Consider the following 19,080-nt stretch of genomic DNA (forward strand, 5'->3'; position numbering starts at 1 on the left):
CTGGATGGGTATATGAATAGGAAGGGTTTGGAGGGATATGGGTCAAGTGTTGGCAGGTGGGACTAGATTGGGTTGGGATATCTGGTCGGTGTGGACAGGTTGGACCGAAGGGTCTGTTTCCATGCTGTACATCTCTGTGACTCTTTGACTCTATAAGTGAAATGTCATCTCTGCACAGAACTTACCAAAGCCATTCCTCAATTTTATTGGCTTATAAATCACCTTCAATACCATAAAATGACTCAACGATATTCACGATCTTTAACAAACAACATTTTGACACCACCACAGACATTAGCGCAGATGATTAAAAAGTGTCTTAAAGAGGAAGTAAGAAAATATTTTGGAAAAGAATTCCAGCCTTAGATCCTTGCAATGGATCATCAATGGCTGAGTGATCAAGAGACAAACTCGAGGAATTGAAAGAGACTTTGGACGGTTCTGGGGCTGATGATGATTACAGAGATAAGGAGGCCGTGGAGGAATGTGAAAAGCAGGACATGAAACCACGATCCAAGGAAGTGATACATGAACAGAGGTGAGACAGGACATTATAGGGGAGATTTTAAACAGCTTTATTTACAGAACGTAGAACAAGGGAGACCAGCAAGCATCGGGATACTCAAAACAAGAGGTAAGATAGGAAAGAAAGACATGCAGGGGTGGAAATTGGTTTCAGTGAGGGAACAGATATGTTTGGAAGCTGAACGTGATGATTAGCTTGGCTTAGTTTCAGACAGTTGCCAAAGAGCCAGAAAGTCAATAGTTAGGAACACATTTAGTGACACAGAGTGAAGATAATAGGCAGAATTCAGATGGAAGTGTGAATGACGTGCGCTATGGCGAGAAAGTTGGGAGAATCACATGTGAAGTTGAGTAAGGTCAATATCAACATTGGAAACAACTCATTGCATTTTCCAACTAAGTTCCAGATATCAAGAGGAGATTTTTGCTAGGGAGCTGCGAGATGCTTAAGAACTGGGATTATTGCTTGCTATCAGCCTCATTAATTGCACGTCTCGCCACATTAATATGCAAATTCCTATCCTACCAATCGGTGAAAAGAGACAAGACATCAGAATTTCTGATATGAAATTGCCAGCTGGAACCTGGTGACTCCTGCTTGCCCCCTGCTCCTCCATCTTGGACACCTGATCCCAGGATCTCATGGGCAGCAACTGCACATAGCTCATGTTCAAAGAGGGTCGCATCTGATATGTGCCAGCCTCAGTGCTCCATTGTGGCACATCTCCCATCCACTTACAGTATAGCTCTATACTTCAATGCTGCAACTTGGTGGGCACTGCCACCTTTCAATGCCTTTGCTGCCAGGACACTTTCACACAGGAGCAAGTTCCCAGCTGCCCCCCTCAGTCTCTTTGTGCTCACTCACTTAGCACGCACCTGGATGCCCACAGCATCCCCTTTGAGTATGTTGGTTCCTCAGTCAGAGCTTAAAGGCTCACAGTACATCTGCCTTGAATTGCTGTTTGGTGCAGACACAGAGCCAAGCTATGTAACAGCACTGATCAGTCAAGGAGCTGCACATCTTGCTGTATGGCTCTGCGATACATTAATCTCACATTTACAGCAATGTACAAACACACTGCACATGCTTCAATAAAATGGTCAGTTCTCAAAGGCTGTGAGTAGAAGTCCTTAGCTGAGTCAAGAGGGTCTGTTGTTAGTCAAGGGGTCCTGGTACAGTCAGTCCAGAGCAATATCTGCACACAGTCTCGGGCATGGGGTCAGTTGTCTATTTTGGATGGTCAAGGTTAGTGGTTACTTCAGACTAGAGATGGACTACTGTCAGTTATGTAGGTCTATTGCAAGCAGTAATGTAATGTAATGTAAAAATGTAATCTAATGTAATGTAATGTAATCTAATCAGTCAAAGATTTGAGGATCACCAATCTGGAGTTCTAATGAGAACTGTTATCATCCTGCTGCACTCAGGGGCTGGATGCTTTATAATGCCAGAGGACAAGGGCTATACACTGCGACCATGGTTGATTAGATTACTTACAGTGTGGAAACCGGCCCTTCGGCCCAACAAGTCCACACCGACCTGCTGAAGCGTAACCCACCCAGACCCATTCTCCTACATTCACCCCTTCACCTAACACAACGGGCAATTTAGCATGGCCAATTCACCTAACTTGCACATTTTTGGATTGTGGGAGGAAACCGGGGCACCCGGAGGAAACCCACGCAGACACAGGGAGAATGTGCAAACTCCACACAGAGAGTCGCCTGAGGCGGGAATTGAACCCAGGTCTCTGGCGCTGTGAGGCAGCAGTGCTAACCACTGTGCCACCGTGCCGCCCACACTCCATTATGCTATGCCCTGACTGAGGCAAAGTGCAGATACATTGCAAACAATGCCATGTGGGAGCAATGCTTGGCCAGCTGAGCATGAGGATCTGCTGTTTGGACTGGTCTGATGGGGCCCTCTAATATATTCCAGACATGGCTTGCTGAATCATTCTAGCATGCCGTTTTGTGCATACTGGAGAGGGAAAGAGAGGATGGGATGGATGCTGACAGACTGGGAGAATAAGAGCAGAAAATGAGGACAGGAGGAACATCATCTTGCACATGAAAGAGCACAGCAGCATTGGACAGAATCACTACGTCAGACAGAACTTACGGACACCAGATTCTAGGAGACATGAGGTGAATGCTGCAAATAATCATCGAATGAAAGATAAGTTTTTTTTCAACACGCAAGCGCATCATCTGTACTGTGGGAAAAGCAGGCAGCTTCTGTTTGTTTGCTTTCTGTTTACCTTTGGTGTTTGCAAATAGAAGGTAATCATTTTAAGTGTGAAGGCCCCCTCGCTGAATACTGATAACACACTGAAAGAAAAGTGGGCATTGTGGAAAAAAATAGTAGAGATATAGAGAGGTTGGTAAGATGAGATGTGGGTAAGGACAAGTAAATGCTGTGCCTTACTGGCTAAACAGAGAGTGGGGTAAGCAGATGGAGCTATGTGAGACAAACTATCAGCTATGGCAACTATGTGCTACTAGCAGGGTGGGTTTGTGGCTGCTGTGTGACTACGTTGGCAATGAAGGGTAACTCAGGGTGGTCAGTGCCAGGATAGCCAGCCTGTGGTCAGATCTTTGGACTATGGTGAGCAAGAGAATCAGGCTAGTATTGGACAAGAGGGGCACCACAACAATGGGGTAGGAGTGAATAAGACCAAGAATAGGATTCGGCTGTTTGGCCTATGATTCAATAAGATCATGGCTGCTCTGACATTCCTCATGTCCACTTGTTTTCAACGTCCCTGGAACCCTTGATTCCCTGACTGATCAAGAATCTATCTCAATGTTAAATATACACAAGGACTCTGCCCCACTGCTCTCTGTGGCAAGGAGCTCCAAAGACTCAAAATCCTTTGAGAAAATAAATTCCTCCTCATCTCAGTTTTAAATTGACAACACTTTACTCTCAGACTATGCCCTCTGGTCCTGGGCTCTACCATGAGGGGAATCATCCTCTCAGTATTTCCTGTCAAGCTCTTTAAGAATCTTACATGTTTCAGTGAGATTATTGCTCATTGTTCGAAACTCCAGTGGGTAGAGGCTTTAGCCTTTGCTCATGAGACAATCCCTTCACATCAGAAATCATCCTAGTGACCCTTTTCTGAACTGACTTTAATGAAATATCTAAGTGGACCAAAACTGCTCACAATGCTCCAGATGTGGTCTCACCACCACCTTGTACAGTGGCAATAAGACTTCCCTGCTCTTATACTCCAACCCTCAAAGTATGGGTCAATATTCCATTTGAATCGAGAGTGTGGTGCTGGAAAAGCCCAGCAGGTCAGGCAGCATCCGAGGAGCCAGAGAATCGACATTTCTTGAAGAGTCCTTTGGAATCAATGGTGCTAATGTCCATGAACTTGAAGATGTTCTCCTACACTAATCTTTAAGCCATGCATTCACCTCTTCAATCATGGTGTGCCTAATTTGCTTTTGGCTGAAGTAGTAATTTGGAGATTATTACCTTTTTAATTCTGTTTTCAAGTTTTCCTCGTAGCTGCTCATAATTCCTCTATCCAGAGTAGGTCTCTAAGTGGGCCACAGCAACTGGATCTTTCCCCTCCTGCTCCAAGTTCCCCTGCAGCTCAGATGAGATACCAGTCAGGCAACACAGCCTTCAGACTCTTGATCTTAGCAACAAAGAAGTGTTAATTCCCTTCACTGTACATTATTCACCCCAATTACAACTATATTTCTCTTTTCTAACTCTCTTCAATGACTCCCAGAATGGTGCTATGGTCAGTTTGCTCATCCTCCCTCCAGCCCCTACCTCTCATTCACACAGGGAGCTAGAAGAAAATCTGTCAGACAAGCTGAAGGGTTGAGGCTCCTTCAGCACTACCTCCTGGATCCCTCTAACTGCCTTGCTCGTAGTCACACTCTTTTGTCCTTAACCAGTGACCAAATTCAAGGTAGTTAATCTAGGGAATGTGACTGCCTCCTGAACCATAGCATCCAGGTAGTTCTCCCCATCCCTGATGTGTCTCAGTGTTCAAAACTCAGACTCCAACTCATCAACTCTGAGCCAGTATTCCTCAAGCAACCAATATTTGCTACAATTATGGTCACCATGAACCACATGGGATCTAGCATCTCTCCCATCATGCAGCACACCACCTGGCCAAGCTTCTCGATTTTATTTACTTAGTTCTCAATTTCATTTTTAAAGAAGTCCAACTGATGTTTTAGCTTGTAGCCTCAAAATATTTCCTCTATTTATTGTCAATCTGAAAGTAGCCAAATACTAGCTATTACCAACCAATAAACTCATGATTTTCCTGTGATGTTAGTCTTTGTGGGGCCTCTCAACCTGGGCTTCAATGTATTAAGTTAAAAAAACCTTACAAACAATGAATCAAAAAAGTAAGCAAAAAGCACCCCTTCCCCTTTGTACCAGACTCCCATTCTGCTCCACATTCCCTGAACTATTTGCTCACTTGGGCTGTGTCTCAGTCTGGATGTGATCTCTCCTTCCTGACTGTGTGAAGCTAACTGAGTTTAATGATATAAGTTTAGGATGATAGTGCAAGTAAACTACAAGGTTGCATGGGGAGAACCCATCATGACTCTCAATGAAAACAACAGACAAAATATCATAACGTTCAGCCCATAGTTATTAGTTTTCCCAACACTGAGGTGGAGAGAAATTTCTGCTGATGCAGCACCAAATCCCAAACAATTATTCTGACAGTTTAGAGATGGGGAGGGGTCAGGAAAGGTCGTCCAACAAGTTGTAGCAAAATCCTTCAAATGTTCAGTTGAGCCACAAATCCCACAATAGTCTCCATGCTTCTTTTTTATTTACATTTTTTCATGGGATCAGAGTGCCAATGGCAATGTCACCATTTGCTACCCATCTATAATTGTTCTTTAAAGCCAGTTAAGAGTCAATCGTACTGCTGTGGATCTGAAGTCACTTGGAGGGCAGACTAGGCAGAGATGGCAAATTTTCTTCCCTCACTGACATTAGTGAATCAGATGTGTTTTTTAATCAATATCAAGCCAGCATTCTGTCCATTCGTGTCTTCTTATTAGAATCTCTGCCAATTGAGCAACAATGTAGCATTGCTGGAACAGCTACATTTCAGGTGAGATGTTAAACTGAAGCTCATCATGGAAACATTGAAAATAGGAGCGGGGTAGACTATTTGGCCCTTCAGTAAGATAATGGCTAGTCATCCAACTTAATACCCTCCTATTGCTTTCTCCCAATATCCTTTGATCCCTTTAATCCGAAGTGCTTTATTCAACTTCTGCTTGAAAACATTAAATGTTTTGACCTCAACCACTTTCTGTAGCAGAGAATTCTAAAGGCTTACCACTTGCTGGTGAAGAAATTTCTCCTCTTCTCTGTCTTTAAAAGTTCACTTCCTTAACTTAGACTGTGACCCTCTGGTTCTGGACTCTCTGGCTATACCCTTCCTGCATTAGCTTTGTGTAATCCTTTTAGAAATTTATAGGTTTCTCCGACATCTCCTTAATTCCTCTAAACTTAAGTAAACATCGTCCTAACCAATCCAGTCTCTCCTCATATCTCAGTCGTGCAAACCCAGGAATTAGTCTGGTTAAACCCTTGTTGCACACCCTCCATAGCTAGAGCATCCTTCTTACCAAGGCCCTATATAATTGTAGCAAGATATCCGTATTCCTATACTCAAATTCTCTAAATATGAAGGCCAACATACCATTTACCTTGTTTACCACCTGCTGCACATGTATGCTTACTTTCAATGACTAGCATGCAAGGACTCACAGATCTCACTGCACCTGCCCTTTTCCAATTTATTGCCATTCAGTCAATAATCTGCCTTCCCGTTTCATCTACTTGGATGGATAATCTCACATTTATACACATTATACAGTATGGGCCATGTATTTACCCATGAAATTAACTTGTCCCAATAACAATTATTTGCTTCTTCCTCACAGCTCACCCTTCCATTCAGCTTTGTGTCATCTGAAAACGGACAAGATATTACATTTAGTTCCCTCATGTAAATCATTAATATGTATGTTGAATAGGTGGGGTCCAAGCACTGATCCCTGTGGTACCGCACCACCCCTGCCACTTGGAAAAAGACCCATTTGTTCCTACGTTTTGTTTCTTACCTGCCAACCAGTTCTCAATCCATGTCAATATACTACGCCAATCCCATGTGCTTTGATTTTTCACATTAACCTCTTATGTGGGACCTTAATGACAGCCTGCTGAAAGTCCAAGTAAACCACATTCACTGGCTCCCCCTTATTCACCTGATTATTTAAATCCACAGAAAAGTCTAGATTTGTTTAGCACTTCTTAAAGTTGTGTCCTCTTTTGCCACTATCTTTAAACTGCTTTGCTATTATATCCTTTATAAGAGACTGTAGCATTTTCCCACCACTGTTGTCAAGTTAACTAGTCAATAATTTGCTATTTTCTCTCTGCCTTCCTTTTTAAACAATGGGGTAATATTCATTCCCATCTATCCTGTCAGGGGGATGTGGAAGATCTCTCAACTGTTCAGAGAGGAGCAAGAAGAACAAACAAATTCTCCCCAGAGACCCTCAACTGATATTGCTAACTAATTAACGGGTCACTGTCACATGTAAAAGCTTGCCTTGTGCAAAATTAGCTGCTGTATCTTTACATAACAAAATGTGAGTGTAATTAAAATGTATTCACTGAATGTAACAACCTTTGGGCGTCCCGAGTGCATGAAGAGTGTAATTGCTTATTCGGTGTCTGATTGTCATACTTACTCTCCTAGTGAAGAACACGTTCAGTAAAGAGAGTGTCAGCTTTGTTCCAGGTAATGTTTGTGTAATGTCCTAACTGGCTGAATTAGAGACAGCAAACATGCTTGCAAGCGCAGGCAGAAGCTGCATGGAATTGGAGAGGGTAGATTGGGAAAAGGGGAGGTGCAGTGAGACCTGGGTGTCCTTGTACATTAGTCGTTGAAAGCAATGAACCAACATTTCAGGGTGGGTGAAGTCAGAGCCAGGCAGTAGAAAATTATGATGGAAACAATAGCCTGATTGGAGTACACAACTTCATATAGCGCATATGTGTATATCTTTCCTTCACATTCTAGATAGAAATTGACCTGTCTGCTGTAACCTTGATAGTCATCAACCTTCACATTCTACGCCCTCTGCCATCATTTTGAGATACCACCTCCTGAAAGAAAATTATCAGCCTGATCTGGTATATCTACCTTAGACTATTTTGATCTTCAACCACCCACACACTTAAAATGCACAACAATGCACACTGAATGCCATCATTGTGCGTGTGTGTACGGGTGGTGGTGGTGGTGTTTGAGGCGGTGGGGAATGATGAGCAATTACAATGTTTAAGTGAAACAAGGTCAGAAGGAAAATGTCAATGGTTGTATTTGTTTCAAAGACACAAAGATTTATGAGACACCACAGAAAAACGGACAGGAAACATTTCAAAGCTGCACAGGAACACTCAAACTCTTGGGTTAAAAGTTACAGCCAGCAACCTTGAGTTCACATTGAGGCAGCAAACAGCAGGTTCTCTGTCAAGTTCAGATGAATATGGTTTCCTTTCTGCCAACTCCCCATAGTTGCAGTCTTTATCCAACATCCCATTCAGGACTGATTCATAACTGTGAGCAAGGGTCAATGTCTGATTGGACTCTACAGGTTCCATGTTCTCATTGGCTGACTTCTATACATCGAATAGTTTATGACCTGCCTGGAGTGGAAACATTTATCCTATCTGCTGAGACTGAACTGCAAAGTAGGTGCATGAGGTGAAAGGGCAGTGTACCATCCACTGTTACATACAGGTAGCCAATGCTGAAGATTAACATGTTCTTGATGTCAGATTATAGAAATAATGGCAAAATTTCATATATCATGGCTGGACGGACAGCATTTTCTATATTCATCACTAACTAAACAAAGCACGTTAATGAATAATAAATTCTCATGTAGCAAATACTTTCTAAAGAAATTGCATTTACAATTTCAAATTCAAAACGTCTTTAAATAAATGCTTCTAAGTGTTTAGAATCAACATACAATTGTACTAAAATAGGCAGAATAAATCAGAAACTCGCTTGCATTTAAATAATGATTTCTAATACAATTAGTATAAACTGAAATTCAAAACGAAGTCTAACTGTATTCAGGAAGTGAATAAACTAGCATTTAATGCCCACCCCTTTATGTTCCTGAAGCACAGCAGTTTTCTTGGGAAGGTACTCCGAAAGCATTATCAGATAAGAGTACTGCAGAGTTTTGACCAGTCATGATTGAAGCAGCAGTGATGTACTTTAAAATCAGAATGGTGCGTGAGTTAGAACGGAACTTGGAAATGGTGTCTCTCCTGATTGAGAAATTGTTTCTTTGGGTTGGAAAATTGCCAAAGACAATCCATTGTTTGAGAGTAGGGTGATAATCTCGGAAATTATAGGCTCATTATTCTGGCATCTGTTGTGGGAGAGTTACCGGAATTTGTAATTAAGGACATCAATTGAGTACTTGGCTAAACGTGAACTAATCACAGAGGGCGTGTACAGATTTGTAAAGAGAAAGTCACTTTTAAAGAAACTAATTGAATATTTTGAGATGGTAACTAGTGTTGTCATTAAAGGAGTAATGATGAACATATTTTTATATGAACCTCTTATAGGCATTTATTAAAAAATATTAGTGTGCATATACTTTGGAGGAATCTTACTGGCCTAAGTAGTGAATTGGTTATGAGATAGAATAGGAGAAAGTGAGGGCTGCAGATGCTGGAGATCAGAGCTGAAAATGTGTTGCTGGAAAAGCGCAGCAGGTCAGGCAGCATCCAAGGAACAGGAGAATCGATGTTTCGGGCATAAGCCCTTTCGGGGGCTTATGCCCGAAACGTCGATTCTCCTGTTCCTTGGATGCTGCCCGAACTGTTGCGCTTTTCCAGCAACACATTTTCAGGTATGAGATAGAATAGACAGAGTTGAGATAATTAGCGAAGAATGTGTTTCACATTTCCATTGACCTTTAAGTGAAATACTTCTTGACATAATCCTGAAATGACCAAGCTCACATTTGAAGGTAATGCTCCCAACATAAGAAATAACTTCTCACTATCTAACCTATTAAATCATCTGAAATACAATTAGATCACTGGAACCTTTCAAAACTTGAGAGATTACAAGCCTCTCCAGAATAATCTCTCTCAATTTGGTACCACCCTCTTGAATTATCCAATCTGTCCATCTTTCTTCCCACCTGTCCTCTCCACCCTCCTCTCCGACCTATCACCATCACCCCCTGCATCTACCTATCACCTTCCCAGCTACCTTCCCCCAGTCCCAGTACCACTCCCCTCTTATTGATCTCTCAACCACACACCATCCCCCACCCCCTGCACATTTCTGATGAAGGGCTTATGCCTGAAACATCGATTCTCCTGCTTCTTGGATGCTGCCTGAGTTGTTGTGCTTTTCGAGCGCTACCCCTTTCCAGGGAGTAAGGTATTATAAGCAGAGGCCTTAACAGGAACAAGACAATAATTATGCTCTAATCTTCAGTTTAGCGACTAGCAATGCTACAGATGTTAAAATGTATATCCTGATGTTTATACAGTATTACTCAAGGGTGAATCTTCTCAGTAGCCCAACTTGAAAAGTTGGTATTTGATGCACGCTCAGCAGAGTAAACACTTAATGGAGAAGACAATCTTAGACTATAACTATAACATAAACCCCAGCAGTTGACAACTTGATATTGATCTGCTTCCATGTATCTAGCCCTCTGACTCTTAGACAACTAAAAGGTCAGCTTCATCAATATTTCACTCTGCTGGAAATAAATACATAAAAACAAACCACTGCAACTTTTGACAAGAGTTACATTCATGTGAGTAACTATTATCTCAACTGATTCCTTAGCAATGAGAAACAGGCTCCTTCATAACATGCAGGGAATCTCCTGATCTTGTATTCAGCCATGGGATACTGTTGAATGTAACAATAATATGACCAAGTTTCTGCACACAAAAACAAATAAACAGACAAGTGCTACTCATTTGATTTTATTAGTAGTATTACACATACACCACAAAAATGACATTTGTAACTTCTGCTTCCAGATATTTTTAGCGTGTTCTGTCAATGATCCAAAATCACATGATATGAACAACTGCAGATAATCAGAGATTTATTTAATCACCATAAATTTTAATAACAGATGAAACCCAATTTGCTTTGTCCAAACACTGCAAATTAAACCTTTACAGAGAAACATAATGAACATAAATACTTCGATAACCCCATTAGGGTTATATTGAAACACAGGGTTCATGATCTTAAATGTATTTTATTGAAAAACCATGGGCTATTGTAACAGATGACTCAGGGAAATTCATCACTGAACATCTAATGTAAAAGAAGGAAGGCTTTGTGTTAAGCTTTCACACACTCTAGTACCATATTTGAATATTTAAGAACTGTGAATTTGCGCCATTTTAATAGGCAAATTTTAGTTGCATTAAAAACTAAATAGTGAAGGTTAAAATCTATATACATAAATATCACTGTTAAAAATAGCTTGATAATAATTTCAGATAGTAATATGCATTTGGGTTATGAATCCATTTACAATAGAAAATTGTCTGAGAAAGATTACAGTTATTATATTTTGCCCAGGGGCTCTATACATTTGGCCGGGTATATTCTTGAAACAGTTTTTGTGGAATGAAGAAGGATTGCCCTCAATGGCCAACAAATAATTTGTACAAATGTTTTTTTTTATACAGTCTTAATAATACGATTAGAAATAACTGAAACACAATACACCCAAGTTTGGTGGGGTAAATTGCTATATATTTTACCCATTCTACACTCTCAGACATTATAAACTCCTACTTGATCTTCCTTCCCACTGAAGTTAATGGAAAAGAATATACAATTGGTGGCCAATTCACACTCCCCAAAGTTGGATTTTATTTCAATGTTAATAATTAGTCACAGTAAACTGCTCCATTGAAATAGTTCTACACGTGTAAAGAAATAGTTATTCAAATTATTCCTATACTAAACCTTTCTGCACAATTACATTTACAACTATATTGACTGGATAAACATTATATTCACCCAACAGTGAAGCTAAATTTCTTCCTCAAATGAAGTTAAATGGCATTGCAGTGTACAAAAATAACAGCACTTTAGCAGAAATTAGAATGCTACATTACATGAAATTACATCAAAAATACTTACAAAATGCTGAAAATACAGAATATTTCCTAAAACAGCAAGTTCACTGCACATCTAATACAACTATTTACATTTACACTTTACTATTCATCTCTGCATTGTTTCTAAGGTAACCAGCAGAAGCATGAACACTAGACGTCTTTAATATGTCACACTTAACATTTGCTACACTTCATGGGTCAACTTGACAATAACATTTTAATAAAATTCAAGAAGAATGCTTAGAACAATAATAAAATTATTCGACTTTCACACTTTTAAGGCAAAGGTCCTTTTATGGGTATTGGTTCTCTTAACTAGGTCCATGTGGTGTTTATACTGTTTGTACTTTCTGATTGACCAAGGAGAAGCCACAGTTGTAAGTAGTGTTTCAGAATCAAAGATTTTGTCATGATCCCTCATCTCTATTTGGGGCAGACTCAGAAACAGTGATGATTAAACTGGTTAACTGCTCAAAACTACTCATGTTCAGAGCAGCTTAGAAAACAGAATGAAACCATAACATGGCTTTAGGGCTGGGTTGATTTTGGTTTCACTTTTACAGCACTTTTAAAAAATAACAGTATTAATGGGATGTAGGTATTTATTGCCTAATTGTCCTTGAGAATAGCTAAGAGTCAATCACATCGATTCTAGCCTTAGGTGTCTGTCTGTGTGGAGTTTGCACATTCTCCCCGTGTCTGCGTGAGTTTCCTCCGGGTGCTCCGGTTTCCACCCACAGTCCAAAGATGTGCAGGTTAGGTAAACTGGCCATGCTAAATTGCCCGTAGTGTTAGGTGCATTAGTCAGGGGTAAACATAGGGTAGGGGAATGGGTCTGGATGGGTTACTCTTCGGAAGGTTGGTGTGGACTTGTTTGGCCTAAGGGCCTGTTTCCATACTGTAGGGAATCTAATCATTGCTGTGGATCTGGAGTTACAAGTAAAACAGATTATCAAAGACAGCAGATTTCCTTCCCTAAAGGAAATGAGTGAACTAGATGGATTTTAATTGTAATTGATAGTTTCATGCTTACTGTTAACTCAAGTAGAACTCCAACAGCTGCATTAGACCATGTGATCATCTTTGATTAGATTAGATTACTTACAGATTAGATTAGATTAGATTACTTACAGTGTGGAAACAGGCCCTTCGGCCCAACAAGCCCACACCGACCCGCCGAAGCGTAACCCACCCATACCCCTACATTTACCCCTTTACCTAACACTACGGGCAATTTAGCATGGCCAATTCACCTGACTTGCACATCTTTGGACTGTGGGAGGAAACCGGAGCACCCGGAGGAAACCCACGCAGACACGGGGAGAACGTGCAAACTCCACACAGTCAGTCGCCTGAGGCAGGAATTGAGCCCGGGTCTCTGGCGCTGCGAGGCAGCAGTGCTAACCACTGTGCCACCGTGCCACCCACGGTGTTTAGATTCATGATTCTGAAACAGTTAATGTTGGAGACTGCATTAAACCTCCATCCAATCTGATGATGTTGGCTGGGGAAAAGACAGAAAAGCTTAGGATCTTGTAAAGAGAAAACCTATATCCTAGGTCTCTTTGTCGTCCCAGTTTGAGTGTCCAGCTTACTAATGTAAGTTTTTCCTGATTGCTATAGTGTAACAAACTACATCTTTGTTTAAGCCAAGAACCTTGTCCCATTAAGATTCACTAAAGGTTTTCCTCTACTTGTGTAAATCTATTAGACCCTAACTTCAAGTCAGTGAAAGGGGATGATAGCATCAAACTTCCCAACTACAAGCAGGTATTCATTGGTATTGCAATTAATTATAGAATCATAGAATCCCTACAGTGTGGAAACAGGCCATTCAGCTCATTGAGTCCACACCAAACCTCCAAAGTGCATCCCACCCAGACCCACCCCATCCCTATAACCCTGCTTTTCCCATGGCTAATCCACCTAGCCTGCACACCCTGGACATGATGGGCAATTGAGAATGGCCAATCTACCTAACCTGCACATCACTGAACAGGGGAGGAAACCCACACAAACATGGGGAGATTGTGACAACTTCCCAAAGACAGATCCCATTGGTGGAATCAAATCCAGGTCCCTGGTGCTGTGAGACAGCAGGGCTAACTACTGAGCCACCATGCTGTCCTATTAGTAATTCATACAACAATTACTAGTCCACTGCTACTTGATTACTATGTTTTGCCTGACCCCATTAAATTGGACCTCACTGATTTACAATGGCTTCAGGGCAAGCAATGGCTTGATTTTAAATCATTATTTTTATGTTCATTTCCCCTCAAGGTCTTGGACTCTCCCCATCTTTAATGACCCTCTCCAGTATTATAATGTTCTGAGTTCTCTAGCAATTCTCGTCAATTGCTCAACCTTGATTTCAATTGGGTAAAAATAATGACTGCAGATGCTGGAAACCAGATTCTGGATTAGTGGTGCTGGAAGAGCACAGCAGTTCAGGCAGCATCCAAGGAGCAGCAAAATCGACATTTCGGGCAAAAGCCCTTCATCAGGAATCAAGGCAGTGAGCCTGAAGCGTGGGGAGATAAGCTAGAGGAGGGTGGGCATGGGGAGAAAGTAGAGTTGCAGTGGGAGAGGGCCTCCCTGAAATTCTTGTAGAGAGAGGAGGAAAACTTCTTCAAGGCAGGCATCCTTGCAAGAGGATTCGCAGTAGGGTTAAAATCAACTAGGTAAAAACAATGACTGCAGATGCTGGAAACCAGATTCTGGATTAGTGGTGCTGGAAGAGCTTGATTTCAATTGTTCCACCGTCAGCAGCTGTGCCTTCAGCTGCCTGAACCCTGGCCTCTGCAATTCCCTCCCTAAACCTCTCTGCTTCGCTAGCTTTCTTGTTCTTAAGACCAAATGTTCTGGCAAGTTTTTGCTCAACAATTTTGTTCAATAATGATTCTGTGAACTGCCCTATCTGTTAATATTATGCTAAAGGTACTACAGAAATGCAACTGTTGTTTCAGTACTACAGTAAAGCTTCATTATTGCATTTCCATTACAAATTGAACAAAAGGTTGAGTACAGCCAGGTTTGACTGCATATTATTGTGAGGGCCTCGAAGATGGAAATAACTCAAATATAACAAGGATACCTAAAGAATATTTAACATAAATTCCACACTGCATGCTAACTTTTTTTTTTAAAAGAGATCTTTTTTCCCTAATGTACATAGCTGAATTCTGAGTATCTTTTGACACTGGTGAGCAAAAGGAAATACTTTGAGAGATTTTACTTCATTGATATCATGAGAAATTTGTACCAAGAGTATGAAAACCTAATATTATTCTGGTTTTAATTATCTTTTACTTTGTTGGATAGAAAGGAAATGTTTCAAGGGGAATGTCATGTTGGGACACAATCACCCCAAATATATATAATTTTAAGTGATCAAAATACTTCATTAGGAGAGTTTGGTTATATAAAACTGATAAACGGTAGCTCACCAGCTTGGAAGGAATATGGATCAGCTTATGCTGAACCTCTCAACCTCCCTAAATCTTTTTTCAGTTATCTTCTATACCTGTTACTTTGTGTACAGTTAGCTTTATTCATTGGCTAACTACTAGTACTAGAGGGCTATTCTATTAGATTTTATCTGTGGAGAGAAAAAGAGTTAACTGCTCCAAAAGTGACTCAAAACGTTAACTGTGTTTTCCTCTCTTCACAGATGCTGCCAGACTTGCTGAGTTTCTCCGGCACTTTCTGTTTTTATTTCAGATTTACACAGACTGCAGCATTTTGCTTTTGTTCTGTTGGATTCTATGACCTGTTTCCTGAGGTTTAACCTCAGGAAACAGGAAAGTTAAAGAATTTATTTTAATTGGCAAAGGGTACTTCCCTTGGTCAGCAGATTTTAAAAGTACTACATTGTTCAGCAAAGTAGTAAAGACTGAATCCACATCTTTAAAGTTTCTGTAAATCAAATAAAGAAAGATTTTTTTTAACAATACTGGAGTGAAATTTTGATCATTTGATGCTGATCTCGAATGAACAGAGATATTTATCTTTGACAATTTATTCTATACATAATTTGATAAAGTTCTAATTGAACCAAACTATAGTACCTTCATACACCCATGGTGCTATCTAAACAAAATTAGAGAAAAGATTTTAAAAGCTGCTGTTGAGACTTTATAGATAGCCCTGCCAGGAGATGTGCTGTCATGGTATGTCATTGTATGTTTTAGAGCAATAATTGCAATTTTCATTGTTCTTAAAACAATCTTTTCAAGTGCCTGTAGACTTACCAGACTGAAACAAGGTTGGAAATTAACCCAGCATTGAGTATTGTTAGCTTCACACCAGACCCGTAACTGTGATGATGTAATTAAACCACAAAATTAATAATCATGTACATTTCAGGGACTGGTATGTTTTTGGACACAAATAGGTGTATAGTAAAGGACAGTTTCTTAACATTTTAAGCTGTTATTTGTGTTAATTCATATTGGTTTCTAAATCATATTTTGGACGAGTATACATTATAATCACCCAACCTCTGCATATTTAATATGATGGGTTAAGAGGGACCACCATCCCCTACCATTATTGTCAATGTATAGCACTGTAGGACGCAATGCCTTCCCTAACTTGATCCATTTTTACAAATAACACCTGCTGTTTTCTTAGTTCTATTGGTACTGACAAACCTAATACAAGAATAGTCCATGTTATAAATGACTAAGACACAACACTGAAGACTTGCCCATAACACAGCAAAAGTTACACGAGTAATAGTGTCTACAAGATATTAATATTAAGGCATGAATCTGAACATCAAATTGCAACATTTATAATTTTAATAATGAATATAAACGTGGAACATGTAGAAGTACACTGATTATAAACAGTCTAATACAATCTAAGCCAATAGTAAAATGCAAAACCCTGGTGAGGCATGGGATATTACAGAATGGCACACTCACATTGATCTGCTTGGTAAGGTAAGAGAAAAGAAGGGAAGGATTTTGATAGTTCCTCCCTTCCTCTCTGACATTTACACTGTCAAGATAATAGGAACGTTCCTCTTTTAAATTGACAGAAAATACTCCAGTGGTGATACTTGACTGGCTTCAGTTTTCAAGAGATCTGGACCATGCTGGAACTTGCTGGCGAGATGATCTATAATCCAAAGATTAAACCTCTGAAGATTGAGTGTTTGAACACATTGGATCAGATGTAGGAAGAAAATGGTCACTCATACTGAACAACGACATTGTAAAACTATAGCGTACAGTTTAATATGTATCTTTTGGTTGAATGTTTCTTCAGCTCATAGTTATGTTTCATTTTTAATTTAGCTTTAAAGTATTTGTTTATTCAACAAATATGTAAGAAGACAAGATTATAATCTTCCTTTTGTTGGTTCACATCACTCAGACCCTTTTATTCTGTGTTGCCCAATTCTACGGCAGTGTATATCTACTGTTAAGCATGTTTACATTTTTGACATGTATATTTGTGTCCTAACTGCTAACATCTGGTTATGGTAAATTTTTTTCCCCTCATGAAGTTAAGGGGATGATCTAATAAAGTTTGGTTAGACTGTGGTATTCATTACACTGCATACATTTGCTCTAGTTTTCCCAATTCACTGCCTGGAATGTGTGACATAGTTTGCTAATGCTACTGAATTGAATCCATTTGGTTTTATTTAAACAGCTCAAATTTTCTCAAAAGGATTCCTTAAGCCAAAAATTCCTTCTGTAATTATATGCTCACCTCTCAGTGATCAACCACCAGCTTATTAGCCATTTACTCAGAAAATGATGGGAACATGCTGAGATCAGCAAAGTCCTCATTGTTGTAATTGCCAGTCCCCTGTGTTGGATCTCCAAGCATGGACAACATATCCTGCAAGTACAAACCGACTACAGCTTAGAGTCTTGAAAGATCCACGTGCAGAAAATATTAAGCTTTCTCATAATGCAAATATTAAGCTTTATGAAAATATTACCACAAAACATCTGGAATAAAAGCATGTAACTTAAGAGATGCAGCTAAAAATGATTAACAAATGTAGAAATGTAATCGATACAGATGAAAAGCCGCTGGATGGTGTGGAAGGCACAACTAACATTTTTGTCCAATGTCGGTGTAAAAGATCACAAAATTTGGAGTATAAATTGTATAACAACTCACACTTTTGTGAGGTTTGTACTGATTTTGAAAATCTTCCTTTAGAAGTAGACCTCACTCACCAAAATGGCCCACTGTGAATAAATCATCTTTGGAAGATTTTATTTTATTAATGAAGGGGTGTGGACTTGACTGTCCGGGCCTGCGTTTATTACCTACCTCTAGCTGCCTAGGGAAAGGTGATGGTGAGCTGCATCTTGAACTGATGTAATCTATGTGGTATCAGCACATCTGCAATGCTGTCAAAGAGGGTGTTCTAGAATTTTTGTCCCCGCGACGCTGAAAGAATGGTAATACGCTTCCAAGTCAGATAGTGAATGACTTGGGAGGGAAACTACAATTGGTGGGGTTCTTATATATTTGCTGCCCTGGATTGTTTAGATGGCAGTGGTCATTAGTTTTGAAAATTATGCCTAATGAACTTTGGTGTTGTTATGCAGTGCATCTTGCAGGTAGTACAGACTGCTGCGACTGAAAGTCAGTGGTGGAAAAGGGAGTAAATGTTTGTGAATGCCAATCAAGTGGGCTGTTTTGTCCTTAATAGTGTCAAGCTTCTTGAGTTGTTGGAGATGCACTCATCCAGGCAAGTTGGAAGTATTTCTTCACACCCTGACTTGTGCCTTGTAGATAGTGATTAGGCTTTGGGGAGTCAGGGGGTGAGTTACTCACTGCAGGATTCCTCATCTCTGACCTGCTGTTGTAGCCACTGTATTTATATGGTGAGTCCAGTTCTATTTCTGGTCAATGGTAACCTCAGGATGTTGATAGTGGGATATCCAGTGATGGTAATGTCATTGAATATTGTTAAATTGTTTCTTACTGAGATGGTCATTGCATGGCATTTATGAAGCATGAATGTTACTTGCCATTTATCAGCCCAACTCTACATAATAGTGTTCAGGTCTTACTGCATTTGGATTCTGTTTCAGAATCTGAGTTGTGAATAGTACTGTATATTGTATAATCATCAGCGAACATCCCCATTTCTGACCTTATGATGGAGGAAAGGTCAGAGGTGAAGCTGCTGAAGTAGTTTGGGCCTGTCCATTACCCTGAGGAACTCCTGCAGAGTTGTCCTGGAGCTGAGATGACTGACCTCTATCAATCAGAACGATCTTAATTTGTTCTGAAGAAAGGCCACTGGACCCAAAACGTTGACTCTGATTTCTCTCCACAAACGCTGCTAGATC

The 19,080-nt window shown here is 40.2% G+C and overlaps 1 protein-coding gene across 9 annotated transcripts in view; it reads right to left on the reverse strand.

Annotated features, from left to right (window-relative positions):
- Window positions 1-10,569: 10,569 nt before the first annotated feature.
- Window positions 10,570-19,080, reverse strand: part of arnt2 (aryl hydrocarbon receptor nuclear translocator 2) — a 476,833-nt gene continuing 468,322 nt past the window's right edge. For 6 of the 9 annotated variants that reach the window (XM_087981308.1, XM_043677623.2, XM_043677620.2 and 3 more), the window contains one exon: window positions 10,570-17,605. In XM_087981308.1, the coding sequence (XP_087837434.1) occupies window positions 17,507-17,605 (99 nt within the window). In that variant the 3' untranslated portion in view covers window positions 10,570-17,506. The remainder of the gene's footprint in view (window positions 17,606-19,080) is intronic. The other 3 variants (XM_087981306.1, XM_043677621.2, XM_043677622.2) reach the window with 3 other exon arrangements.

Source organism: Chiloscyllium plagiosum, unplaced genomic scaffold (genome assembly GCF_037043375.1).
Source record: "Chiloscyllium plagiosum isolate Xiang-an unplaced genomic scaffold, Cpla_swu_hap1 HiC_scaffold_39, whole genome shotgun sequence".
Classification (NCBI taxonomy): Eukaryota; Metazoa; Chordata; class Chondrichthyes; order Orectolobiformes; family Hemiscylliidae; genus Chiloscyllium; species Chiloscyllium plagiosum.